Source organism: Pleurodeles waltl, chromosome 1_2, assembly GCF_031143425.1.
Source record: "Pleurodeles waltl isolate 20211129_DDA chromosome 1_2, aPleWal1.hap1.20221129, whole genome shotgun sequence".
Lineage (NCBI taxonomy): Eukaryota > Metazoa > Chordata > Amphibia > Caudata > Salamandridae > Pleurodeles > Pleurodeles waltl.
The window spans coordinates 1,119,503,182-1,119,517,534 of record NC_090437.1 but is presented as its reverse complement, the minus strand read 5'-3'; the positions used below and the strand labels follow the sequence as shown (position 1 = coordinate 1,119,517,534).

The following is a 14,353-nucleotide window of genomic DNA, read 5'->3' as shown; positions in this document are numbered from 1 at the left end:
TTCATAACTTAGCTGCAAAGAGCCCCAAAAAATGAAAGAAAATGGGCAAAGTTGCTAGGAAACACAGTATAATTATACAAAGAGCTACATTCTATAGCAAGCAAGATTGAGCAATAGAACGCTTTTCCTCTAACAATTACTAAAATGGTCTGCTTTACATATTTCCATTAGAAATATACAGATCTTGAGAAGAAACCTACACACTTCTCTAGGGAATGAAGAAAGACACCTATATAAAAAAAACTGTTTCCGTTCACTGCATTAAAGCTTAGGTTTTTTCTTTTAGGTACTAATCCCTTGTTCTGTCCCAGGAGTACTAGCAAGGATTAAAGTGATCGCGGGACCAGCATCTGTGTTTTCAAATGTAAGTGGACCACAGGTACCAATGGACTGATATATATCTTTTGCCAAATGGCCCCTGTCTGGGCGCACTCCATTAAGTCGGTGCTCGCGTCAGGGACGGGCCAGCCATGTAAACAAATGTCCACCAAATGACACCGTCATACACAGCACACACAGGAATCCTTGTGTTTGATGTTTATTCTTACAACAGAAACGAGTAACCCAAGCACCACCAACGCGCTTCAACCACCAAGGTCTTGATCACGGTGGGTAATTGATCCATTTACAACTTAATTTATAGTTTCTTCTGTTGCATGCCATTATGGGGAATTATGGGATATATAGTCACACCAACTTTGCAATTATATATCACTACACAGTGAAAACAAAATACACTTATTTCAAACCCCACACACCACTTAAATTAAACAAGACTAAATATATAATATTAAAACCACATTTTTGACCTTCTCTTACTTACACACACCAATTTCAAATTTTTGAAGTCTCAGACAGCACTGATTAAAGTGAAAAAGGGGAGGCGGAAAAAAAAGAAAATAAATGATAAGAAAAAAGGGGGAGAAGGAAAGGAGGAGAAAAAGGGAAGAGGAGAGAAAACTATATGTATATATAGGGAGGAGAAAAAAAATAGATAATAAGGGGAAATATAAAGACAAAATAATAGGGAGGAGGAGAGAAAAATATATAGAGGGAGACTGAAGAAAGACTATTGCCGTTATATCATTTTGAGGTTATGTCACAGATAGACAGTTCAGATAGTCTTCTGGCAATCTCCTGCTTACAGAGGGATTTCTCCTTATAGAACTGCCCCATATATATATATATATATATATATATATATATATATATATATATATATATATATATAAATAATTAAAGCGTCAAAAGATTTTAAACACCTAAAAAAAAAATATATGTATACACACACACATATACGTACACACACCTCAATCAGCCGCTGTGAATTTATTGGTAATTATGAACTTTTTTGCTGTATTCAATAGTCCTCAGCTGCTTTTCAGTCTCTGTAATAAGACTGTTCATCCTGTTTTATTATTTGGAAGTGTGTGTAGGTTTAAACAGACTATTCACATCTAAATAAACTACATTTTACAGCTAAAAATATGTTCAGCCTCTGTATGAGGACTAATTAGCACATATGGGAAACAGTCACCTTCGTTCAGTATTTCCATTAGGTATGTGTTTTCATATTGGTAGTTTCCAAAACATGAATACAGAATAGCATTAGCTACCAGTTTAAGGTTTACAAAATGACAACCTCCTCTCATGTATGGACAAGACAGTATGAGATACCAAAGCAATGTAAAATATAATGGTCTGTGAGGAATGCGAATAGTGTTAATGGTTCATTGGGCAGGTCATGGTGGCAGGCAAGAATCCAGCAAATTATTGCTTGCAGGGTTCTCCTGATATCCAGAGATGCCTTAAGGTAGTCCATTTGTGCTGCCAGGGTCAGTTTCTGGCGCTGTTAGATCAGTCATCTGAAAAGGGTCCTAAATTATGCCTTACAGAATTTGTTACTGCAAAGTAGTCAGGATACCCAGGTCCATGCATTAGTTGCTCAGTCAGACCTGGCTTTCTTGGCGCTTAGGAACTTGTAGGTCTGATTTTATATAGCTATAGACTAGCAGTCCAATAACACAGACGATAACTTCAACTGGCTTAGCTACTCATGTATGGATCTTAGAAAATTGAGAGGTCTGCTATTCAAGGGATAACAGTTTCTGCTAGGTTCAATTACTATGTTTAAAATAAAGTGTCACGTATGACTGCCCTGCAAGCATGAAAATGTCACAAAAAGACCGGAAACTTGGCAGTCCTGAACGTATAAAGAAAGGCTGGCCATGTATGATCATAACTAACAGAAATAAAAAAAAAAAATAAGAAAGCAGTAAGGACAGTTCAGAGAAGAAATGCATTTCTCTTTAGACTTACACTGAAGCAGAGGAATTTCTTAACATGATGCATGTGAATAAAGGATTTTTGCATACACAGATCAGAACCCATTTAAATCTACCATTTGCAGATACCATCCATTTGACAGCACACCCACACTGAAGGAAGCATGGAGCAGCTTGTCTTAAGTTTCTACAAACGAAAATGTACCTTTATTCTAACCTGTTCTCTCAGTGGGGTTTTCAATCTCCTGGGCACGTGTGTATGGCACTAGAAAAGAAGATGTAAGAGGCGTACAGAGGATGCAGGAAGCCTACATAGCTCGCCTCCCCCTGCCTGTTGCATGGATTCCCTGTGGGGTCGCTACGGCCTCCCTCAGTTGCAGGAGAGGCCTCGTCTCCTTTGCTGCAACAGGCTCCTATCTGCTATGGAAGCAACCATGTACAGTGTATATGAATGAAAAAAGGACTGCAGCATACCCTGGCCCTCTGCTGCTGGGAGTCACAGAAGGGCTGTCTCTTCCTCTTCCCTGTTTTTGAGACACAGAAGGGCTAACTCCTCCTTGTTTGTTAGAACACAAGAGGACTATCCCTGCTTCGTTTGTGGAAGTGGCCATGTATTTATGTTAAAACTGATGAAGGACTGTAGTCTCTCCTGGCACCTCTGCTACAAGAAGACACAGAAGAACAACCATTTATTTCTCCTCTCTGTTTCGTGACTTGCCATCTTTCTTGGACTAAGGAAAAGTAAAAATAAATACATAGGAGGACTGATGCCCATCTCTGCTGTCTGGAGACACAGAAAGACTGTATTTCACCTCTCTGTTGAGGGACATACTAACTGATACAATACTAAAAATGCATAGAAAATCTGATCAATCTGGTCCACGGGGGAGGAGGTGCAGAATATCATTGCATCAATGCTAGACACACGAGTGATGTGGATAGGGGACTTCAATTGTGGGGTGCTGGATAGGCACATCCCCACCCCCGAAACAGGGCACCAAACCTAAGAGGATGTTGGCTTTCTGTGAGACAGTGCTACACTTGGGTCTCTGTGATATAGGGGCAGGCCAAATACCCCTTGTCCAAGGGTTAAACTTGTTATTCACCAATGTACATCACTTACAGATGGCTTGACCACAACTTTGTGCCGGCTTCGTTGGGCATTGATGTTATTGAGGTCCTGCACCTTACCAGTTATTTGTCATATCACGCTCCTGTCATAGGACTCTCACCATGGAGACAAGACTGTTAGTTTGGGGTGACAACACCACTGCGTCTAGGGGACTAAGTCGAACCCACACCGTCTAATAGCTGTCAGCCTAACCCTTTCACCTAGCTAGCAGCACCTAAACCCAAACATGAAAAGTAAAGGTGATTTGTGGCAGCCTGACACATACAGACTCACTCTCTGGGAAGTTGTGGATGGCAGATCTATCTCTTTATCTCAGTAGTACAAGTCTCACACAACCACAGGTAGGCAAAGAGATGCAAGACAGTTGTCAATGCATTTATTAAAGAGACTTCAATTTATGATAAAACTATGTGAGTTGCGATTATTAGGAAGATGAAAGATCACAGTTAGAATGGTGACGGTAAGTGTGAGACAGTCCCAGCATATTGGAATAGACAAGCAACTACAAGTCCCTAACAACACTTCTAGAGTCTACATGAGAGCTTAGCAGTGATGGCCCTTTCTGCCCATACTAGTCCATGGAAGGAACACCCACAACACAAACAGGGGTCTGCCCATCTCCTCCGCTGGCTGTTGAGACAGGGCTGAGGTCAGCAAAGTGGCAATAAAGTAACACAGCTTGAGATGGTTCCGCTAGGGGGAATGACCTATCTAACCTTCTTTGGCCTGTATCATGTTTTAATAACAAAACATGTTGTGTTCTGAGAAACACGCCTGACATGGTAATGTGTCCAAATGTTGAGGTTGGCTGAGCACTCATACAAAGTCAGAGGTTAGGGATACACTAGATCAATTTACACTCAAATTTTATTGTCAGATTCTCAATAGAGAGGGGGACAGAAACAGGCATCTACTTGCCTGGCTCCGCAGAGGGAGGACCCACACCCTGTTATTTTGTACCTCCGTACTCATCAGGGTCAGGAAGCATACACACAGGAAAGTATATTGGACACATTGCGCTTCGACCTGGAACAGGTATACTGTGATCCTGTTTCTTTGCAGGCGTCGGTCAGGGCCTTTCTGGTATCATTGTCACTACTATGGCTGGAAGACCTAGAGGCAAAGGACTTGGAGGTGGCCCTCACGTTAGAGCTTTGCATGCCACTGGGGCGGCTGCTGGGGGCAAGGCACCAGGGTGCGATGGCTTCCCCCACCGAGTTCTACCAGGCCTACGCAGAAGTCTGGAGGAAGCTTAGGTGGTGGTTGATGTATGCTGCTCCATGGTTGTGCAGGGGCTTGTAGGCATGAGTCATAATCTTGAACTGGCATCTCTTGGGGAAAAGGAACCAATGGAGTTTCTTCAGGTGAGGCCTGATGGGTGTCTGTCTGGGGCTATTGAGGATGGGTCTGGCTGCTGAGTTATGAATAGTCTGACGTCTCTTCAGGAGACGAGAGGTAATTCCAGCGTAGAGTGCATAGCCATAGTCCAAGCGTCTGGTGACGAGGGCTTGAGAGGCAATGCGTCTGGTGGAGACTGGGAGCCATTTGAAGATCTTGCAGAGATTCATACAGACCAACGCAGATTTATACCTGGTCACAGTATCTCCATGAACCTGCGGCCACTGAAGCATGTGTTAAGTGAGGTTGAGAGTTGTGACGAAGAAATAACAGTTGCGACGATAGACAGACGTTTTTGATACAGATAGATGGCAATATCTCATGCTGGTGTTGGAGGCTATAGGGTTTGGGCCCTATTTCTGTTCCTGGGTGCGTCTATTGTATACAAAGCCCTCTGTCCAGATAAGGGTGGGACATAGGTGCTATGGGTGATGGAGAGGAGCATGTGTCAGGGGTGTCCCTTGTCCCCTCCTCTTTGCCATTGTACTAGAGCCACTCACAGTTCAGATCCGGCAACATATGGCCGAATGGGGGATTAGAGTGGGTAGGGGTCACCCTCCTGCTGTCCTTATATGCGGATACCCTTATTTACTTATCATCCCCTTGGCAGACTCTACCAATCCTGTTGTCATATGCAACTGCTTTCAGGGAAATATCAGGACTCCAACTTAATCATGGTAAGTCCCCTGAGATTCCATTAGGGTATCTGGCTACCTGCAAAAAAACAAAAAAACAAAAAAAAAAAAGGGGGGGGGGGGGGGGGGTGGGGACTGCCAGTGGTCCCACTTTGTTGGGAACTGGCCTCCATCTGATGGATGAGCATGGTTATCATCCACACCCCTCAAAGATCGACCCTACTGTAGTTCTTGACCTGGCCGGGGGGGGGGGGGGGGGGGGGGGTGGGCTGGCAGGGGTGGTCAGAGATGTAGAGAATGCCCCATATCTCATTAGGCACACCACTTCACTTTGGGAACATGCTGCTAAGTGTTCTGCGTAAGGCTGCGTTTGTCCATGAATTGGTTGTGTAGGGTCTCCCTGCAGTTACAATGTTGGGAGCTATAGTGGTCTTGACTGCCTTGAGGGCAGGTGGTTGTAAAGTTGTTGGGGGGGGGGGGGAGAAATCTGTTGATTAATAAGGAGTTAATCGATTCTGAGAGCAGCTGGGTAGGGCCAGCCCACTTTTTTCCAGCATGCAAGTATTACGGTTGTGTGGAATATACATTATGGCACACGTTTCCCAGGGCCCCAAGCCCCTCACTTACACTTCAATGTCGGTGGACACTGGATGAGTCTCGCCCCTTGATATGACACCTTTACAAGGTGTTGACAGCGTACGCCATATGGGTACTGTTCGGGGCCCGCAAGGCCTGGGAGGAGGACCTATGGGCGCTGACTGATGACCTCATGTGCACTGGTGAAGACATTATTGAGTAATGCACAATTTAAACTCCTGCATTTCCATTACCTTCACCGTACATACGTCACACTGGTATTGATTCATAGAACAGATCCTGGTAGGACTGAATAGTGTTACAGGTGTTGTGCCCTGATGACTTTTCCTGCACTTGGCTTGGTTGGTCCTGCCCGGAGGTGTAGGACTATTGGGGGAACATGAAGACTCATGTGAAGACCATGGTGTGGATCCCTGCGACTGTAGGCTCCATGGTAGGTTTGTTGGGGTGACAGCCATCAACTGAGGGGCCCAAAGATGGCTTTTAAATTCATGCATTTGATGCTGTTATTGGCCAAGAGTCCAGTTGCGACTGCTTGGATGGCTGAGGCTGGACAGAATGAACAACAGTGAGTGTTGGATGTGGTTTAGAGGGCAAATACTAAACAGGTGTGTTTGAGGAGGTGTGGGCACTATGAGAGGGCTCAGGAGGACATTGCGGTATCGGTGGGACTATTGGAAAACTTTATACAACCACAGGGGGTATGCTCTGCCTCCATATCAGACAATGAAGGAACTGAGGATTCTACTGAGACATGATCTGATCCTGGTGTGATTGTTACAAGGGGTGGGATGCTGGGAGTGGGCGAAGGTAGCTAGTATTATTGATGGCATATGCAGATGCACGGTGGACTTATTACTATTATGTTAAATTGATCGTAATGTGAGACATTAACCACCACTATGACATGACGGATGGTGGCAAGAACCTTGGCATTTGTTGGTGCTGGTTTGTATTTGATGAAACCAATAAAAATACTTCTTTAAAAACAAAATAATTTGCTCCAGTAAAAAGCAAGTAAGAGGAAAAGACCTTTCGGATTTTAGGGAGTGAGACGGAAGCAATTTGTGCCAGCAATTTGTTCCACCCTTTAGGAGTGATGCAGGAGAAGGCTTAACGTCTGGATCTGGTTCTCTCTATGCATGGGATGTTAGCAGAATTCAGCTGGTTTGTAAAAGCAGATGCAGTTTTTCAACGTTGGGCCAAATGTTATGTAGTGCCCTGAAGGCGTGGCTGAAAAGTCTTAATTATATCGACAACCAACTGAGCTAATTCAGGTGTAGTGTGATGTGGCTGATGTGAGAGCAGCAAGGCAGTATGAGTGAATGTTTGCCAACAAGTTTGGAATAGTTTACAGCCTTCTGGTGAGTTGCTCATTGATCCAGGAGTACAGTGTATTTTTAAAGCTTAGACTTCTTGTGCCTAGGTCATTCATGACCGTTTTCTAGGTGCCCATCGGTAGCCCTTTAAAAGTCTTCTCTAGCATCTTAGGGTTTTTGGAAGCTTAGGACAGTGAGAAAGCTTATCTGGGCGGTCATTTTTAGTTTGCTGCTGATGGCGATCCTGATGGCGATCCTCAGGGTTTTTGGCATGGGTGCTTCAGGTGGTTGCGAGTCCTAGCTCCATCAGCCACCAGGTGGAGTCCCATGGTAAGGTATTCTTCCTGAAAACCACAACTTCTGTCTTGTTTGTGTTCAGTTACAGACAGTTGGTCTTCAGATGTCAGTTATGCAGGCCATCAACTTGTTCCATGTGGTGGGTGTATTGTCCTCAAAAGTAAAGAATGAGTTTTGTGTCACTGGTGTAGAAGAGTATGTTGATGTCATGATAGTGGATAATGCTGGCCAGAGAGATCATGAAAGCGTTGAAGAGGGCTGTTCTCCGAGGATCCTTGCAGAATTCAGCAGATGAGATCAGCACCAGAGTTTTAAGTGAGGCTGACAGAGTACTACCAGGTGAAAAGGAGCAGACACAGCCGAGTACTTGTTCCTTGGATTCTGATGTGTCAAAATCTACAGATAGGTCCAGGAGAATAAAGGTCTGTGCCTCCCATCGTCTTGGATCATGCAGATGTCAGTGGCGGCGATGAGGGTAGTTTCAGTGTGCTGTGATTGTCGCTGAATTATGACCAAGCAGTGTTGTGAAGTTGGTAGTCACTGAGGTATTTGGTGAGGTGTCTGTTGGTGCTTCTCTCTATGCTTTGCCCTGGTATGGTAGCAAGGAGATCAATCCATAGTTGGAAAGCTTAGATGGGTCTGCAGAGATGTTCTGCAAGAGAAGGTCTGCTGTGTTTCCAAGAGCCACAGAAGAGGTGAAGGTGTTCAGGATGGCTGTGACCATGGCGCTGATGGGGTGGATTCCTCTTGAGAAGGTGTGGTCAGAGCAAGCGTCGACGGGATCCATGAGTAGATGAACTTAATGGTGGCAGCGGTTTCGTCTGAGGTGATAAAGGGCCAAGTGGTCAGCGCTGATTCTTTAGAGGAGATCGGAACCTGGATCAGGAGGTCTGGCTGTGGGATGAAGTTGTAGTACATGGTAGTGATTTTGTTGCTGAAGAATTAACAGATCATTGCAGAGAACCTGTGAATGGGTATTCAAGATTAAGGTGGATGCTGGTGAGATGAATTATTTCCCCCATGGTGGTTAACATTTCTTTACTTCTTTTGGTGCTTGCATTGATGCGATCCATCACAGCAGTGTATTTAGTCGCCCAAGATGAGTTGCTGGTACCATCTCAGGGCAGATTTGAATGTGCTCCTGTCTGTTATATATTAGCTGATTGCCCTGAAAAAGCAAGGTGTTTTCCCGGACAGTCTAAAAAATTGGCCGAAACCGCACCTCCTTAAAAAGCCCAAAGCTGGTATCAATGACATGAACAACTTCTGCCGAATCTCAAATTCTTCCTTCACGAGGAAGGTTTTAGAAAGCTGTGCAGCTTCAAAACTCTCCCTTCATATCTACGCAACTATCCCTCTTGGTGCTTAATAATCTGTTTTCAGACAAGACCACAAAACGGAAATAGCCCTCCTACCAACAATGGGCCATTTCATCTACATTCTCGACTCCGGCAACGACTCGAGCAACTTGTGCGCCTAGACCTCTAGGCTACCTCTCAAACAGTCAACCACTTTGCTTTGATTAACATAATAAAAGAACGTATGGGACTCAACCCTGCTGCACTAAAATGTTTTGATTCATATTGGTCTAACTAATCACAAACAGTTAAAAGAGGAAGCTCGGTCTCCAGCAAGACGGACTTAGGAGAAGAGGTTCCAGAGAGTTCAAACCTTTCCCAACATTGTTTAAACTTTAACACAACCCACGTGGAAAGACTGATTAACTCTGGAATGCTTGATCATCAATATCCAGATGATACAGAGATCTGCCTTAGAATTTCTGGCCTGAATAACATCCAACATGTTTTCTCCAGCAAGGCACGGGTTTTCTAACTCAGCATTGAAGGGCTGGAGTCAGAGCTCCTTTCTTATTATGAGACAGATCTGCGGACTGCAGTCTAACTTACATCAAAGTCTCACATGGTGTAAAATATTTTATTTTAGGTAACTGTTGTTCATACACAATTGTAATAAAGCAAACTTTTGGGCCTGGGCTCATGGTGGGATGAGCAGCAAGGGAGGCAGGTTTATGCCTAAGGTATGGGAACCTATATCACCAGTAGCCCGAATGAAAGTATACCCTGAAACGTGGAGACAAGTCTGTAGATCTTCAACAGACCCAAAACCTAATTTTAGAGGCGCAAAAAGGACTTCTAGGTCTTCGCATAGGAGACAACTGCCCATCTTAGAGGGCTTGCGAAGATTCCAGAGCCATTTGCCTTGCCTGGGTTATCTTGGCAAAACTAACACAAGAATAAGTTGAGTAGCAAAGGTTACAGAATGTTGTATTTTCTCTTATTACTTCCATCAAACTGCACTCATCTCCCTTTGCACTGCCCATATGCCTCTCTCATGCACCCTGGTTGTCATACAGTGTATTTTAACATCATATGCCAGCCTGACTGTCGGAAAATCTAAAGTTCACACCCAGCCAAAAACGTACTCACCAAGCTGCACCCCTGCCTCCAGCCTCTTACCTGGCAGTAATAATGGGAGTGGTACTGCACTGCTCCATGACGTGCGTCTCAAATCTGCAAGGTTGAGCCACTCTTGTTCAATCTACCTTTCACAAATAACAGCTCCCTAGGGCCTGTATTGTCAATCAATCAGGGATTTATAGAGCGCACTACTCACCCGGTAAGGTCTCAAGGCCTTGGGGGGGGGGGGGGGGGGGGGGGTTTGCTATTGGTCGAAAAGCCAAGTCTTGAGGCGTTTCCTGAATGATAGAAGGTCTTGGGTCAGGCGGAGGTGGAGTGGTAGGGAGTTCCAGGTCTTTGCGGCAAGGTGAGAGAATGATCTTCCCCAGGTGGTCATGCAACGGATGTGAGGAACGTAGGCCAGGGCGCGGTTGGCGGAGCGAAGGTTGCGGGGGGGGGGGTGAAAGGTGAGTCTGTCGTTGAGGTAGGCGGGACCTGTGTTGTGGAGGGCCTTGTGTGCATGAATGAGGATTTTGAAGGTGATCCTCTTTGATACTGGCTACTGACCAAGGCGTGGGTGACTGTTCCTGGTTTCGATGGGAATCCATTTGAAGATTTTGCAGAGCAGGAAGAGGAAATGGCATTGACCTGCTGAGTCATGCTGAGAGTGGAATCCAAGATGAAGCCCAAGTTGCGTGCGAGGGTGGTGGGTGAGGGTGCGGATCCTAGGGAGGTGGGCCACCAGGAGTCTTTCCAAGCTGAGGGGTTGGTGCCGAAGATGAGTAATTCTGTCTTGTCTGTGTTTAACCCGAGGTGGCTTGATTCCATCCAGCTGGCGATGGCGTGGAGTCTGTTGTGGAGGTTGTCCTTTGCAGTAGCGGGGTCTTTCGTGAGGGAGATGAGGTGAGTGTCGTCAGCGTAGGAGACTGTTGATGTGGTGTGTTCGTGCACTCTTGCCGAGGGGGGGCCATGTACACGTTGAAAAGTGTGGGGCTGAGCAAAGATCCTTGAGGGACGCCACAGGTGATTCCGGAGGCTTCTGATAGGAACAGCGGGAGGCGGACTCTCTGGGTCCTGTCCGTGAGAAATGACGAGATCCAGTTCAGTGCTTTGTGGTGCATCCCCGGGATAGGTCTACCAATCAAAAGCAACGTTTTACCTGCGGGTGGCTTCATGGATGACCACACAATCAAAATAGTGACTACACTCATGGGCTTATGCCGAAACATAGGCCATCACACATTTAAGAGATGAAAGATCTACTTCTGACTTCTTGACACGGCTATTAACACGAGAGAGCAGCAGTGCGATCCCTAGTTTATATGTAATGTCTACTTGCCCTTCAGAAACAATAGACATTACAATTAATTGCACAGAAATAAATCTAGATGTCTCGGACATCAGACAATACAATTCTTCAAAAGTGGAACGGACTGTAATCAGGGCATCGTGGAGTACACTAACTCGCTGGGTTTTATCCTGGACAATCATTTTAACCTTCAGAATAATCTTGTTCATGGCAAAGAGCACCTACCATCAACTGATAATAAACTGGAACATTATGCAGTTCATCCTCAGGACCTGAAAACTGTAGTTCATGCGCTGGTCTTCTCCACACTGGAAAACAGGTACTCTCACCTGCCTGGTCTCCTCAAAGCTTTATTTAGCTACCTGCTTTGTAAGAGGTCTCTGAAAATGTGATCACATGTCTGCAGTTCTCCAAACGTCACAACGGCTTCTCAATGAAGCAAAAACTCAGTTGAAGAGTGCATGCATTCCCACAACAGCACACCCTTCAACTTGGTTGAAAAATTGAGAATCTCTGGTATAGAAAGTGGAATCGAGAAATACCAAACCCGTCCTGCGAGACCCTCGAATTTTCAGTCAATAATGCTTCATTAAACAGGCATTATATGGCATTGCAACAATAATTTGAAAGTACCTTTCAGAAGCACTTGGCACAACCCGTTTTACCACGTAAAGATGAAATCAACATTCTCCTATTTGAGATGCACTTTGGATATAGCCTTGATCATTTCGCCGCATTCCCTTTTTCGACTTTTGTAATCTGTCCAGAAACGAATTACTTGACCTTTCACCCCGGACACAAACTGCTGGAACTGTGTGCTCTCCTTGTTGCTTTTATCAGTCTTATAAAGTCTTCTTGTATTCTCTTGTGAAGCGCTCTGGTGCCCGTTCAAGCTGATATGCACCGCATAAATAAATAAAACCACAAACTGGGAGAGCTCAGTAGCTCCCAGTCTTCGATCCAACTGAGTATGTGTAAGCAGAGGAACAAGAGACTGGAACTTCACTGGCCCTCACCACCATTCGCTTCTTGCTTAGACGCCAGAGTGACACGTTACACAAACTCCGTGCCTGCTTCTGCGACGTCAAGTTTCAGGAATCAAGTGTAAACGCAGTACAACATCGGCACAGCTTTAAAAAGCCATTGTTTCCCTTACCTCGAAAGACGCCTCCAGTTCGTCTACTAGCGTATTTCCTGCGTTTCTAGAGCCGGGCGGCGTGGACATCAGCCCCACAGGAGGCAGACCTCCCGCCTGCGGTACACCGGTGCCCTGAGCAGCAAACATCCCGCTTAGCGAAGCCGCCATTTTCTATCTGTATTATAAGGCGTGGCTAGCGTTCACTAGAGCAACGCCCCCCTAGCGCCGACACAGCATCACGTGTCAAGCACGCAGGTCACGTCGATTTTTTTTCTGATTTGTTAGACTGGCATCTAGAGCGAGAACAGACAGAGTTGAGAAATTCTGTGGAGGGTTATCCTTTTTACTGTTAGGTAGACAGAAAAGCTGTTGCTGCAAATTATTTAAACGCTTAGTTTAACAGTCAGTGAATGTCTTTTGTTGGGTATTTTCTTAGGCGTGTAGTGATAATGTGTGATGAAAGGATGTGTGAAGAAAGGATGCAGGCTTTGGGTTGACATCGTGCAGCATTTTTCAGTGTATTTTGTGCTCATCACCAGTCTTGTTAATTGAGATAAATAGAAATGCTGTTAAAGGCACACTCCTCCAGCTAAATAAATTCCAATTAAAGTTTGGTAGCTGGAAAAGATTTAGGTGGTCTTTATGACATTGGTGGTCAGGTGACTGCCACACCGGCGATGGTGGCAGTAACCCTGCCGACCGGCGTTAATGACTGCCAAATTATGACCAGGGCGGCGATTGTGGTATTGGATATAGTGCATAGTATTTAAAGACACCTATAGTTTAAGGAAGGAATTAACTTTGTTTTTTGTAGCTATTGCGAGCATGTGTGCGCAGGTACTTTGGCTCACTCCTCCAGTTCCCTCGCGGTAATGTGTGAGGGTGCAGCGGCCATTTTCAGTGCACTTTCACTAATTAGTACATAGTATTTAAAGACACCTAAAGTTTAACCCCTTCGCTGCCAGGCCTTTTCCCCCTCCTGTGCCGAGCCTTTTTTTGGCTATTTGGAGCAGTTCGCGCTTAGGCCCTCATAACTTTTTGTTCACATAAGCTACCCACGCCAAATTTGCGTCCTTTTTTTCCAACATCCTAGGGATTCTAGAGGTACACAGACTTTGTGGGTTCCCCAGAAGGAGGCCAAGAAATTAGCCAAAATACAGTGAAAATTGTGTTTTTTTTTCAAAAAAATCAGAAAAAGGGGCTGCAGAAGAAGGCTTGTGGTTTTTCCCCTGAAAAGGGCATCAACAAAGGGTTTGCGGTGCTAAAATCACCAGCTTCCCAGCTTTCAGGAACAGGCAGACTTGAATCAGAAAATCCAATTTTTCAACACAATTTTGGCATTTTACTGGGACATACCCCATTTTTAAGATTTTTTTGTGCTTTCAGCCTCCTTCCAGCCAGTGACAGAAATGGGTATGAAACCAACACTGGATCCCAGAAACCGCAACCTTTCTGAAAAGTAGACAAAATTCTGAATTCAGCAAGGGGTAATTTGTGTAGATCCTACAAGGGTTTCCTATAGAAAACAACAACTGAAAAATAAAAATATTGAAATTGAGGTGAAAAAACCAGCAAATTTTCTCTACGTTTTACTCTGTAACTTTTTCCTGCAATGTCAGATTTTCGAAAGCAATATACCGTTACGTCTGCTGGACTCCTCTGGTTGCGGGGATATATAGGACTTGTAGGTTCATCAAGAACCCTAGGTACCCAGAGCCAATAAATGAGCTGCACCCTGCAGTGCGTTTTCATTCTATACCGGGTATACAGCAATTCATTTGCTGAAATATAAAGAGTGAAAAAGAGCTATCAAGAAAACCTTTGTA

At 44.8% G+C, this 14,353-nt stretch overlaps 1 protein-coding gene across 1 annotated transcript in view; it reads right to left on the bottom strand.

Annotated features, from left to right (window-relative positions):
• MED28 (mediator complex subunit 28) overlaps nucleotides 1-12,725 on the bottom strand; it is a 35,017-nt gene extending 22,292 nt beyond the window's left edge. The window contains exon 1 of the mRNA XM_069202250.1: nucleotides 12,546-12,725. Within this exon, the coding sequence (XP_069058351.1) occupies nucleotides 12,546-12,695 (150 nt within the window). The 5' untranslated portion in view covers nucleotides 12,696-12,725. The remainder of the gene's footprint in view (nucleotides 1-12,545) is intronic.
• Between the last annotated feature and the right edge of the window lie 1,628 nt (nucleotides 12,726-14,353).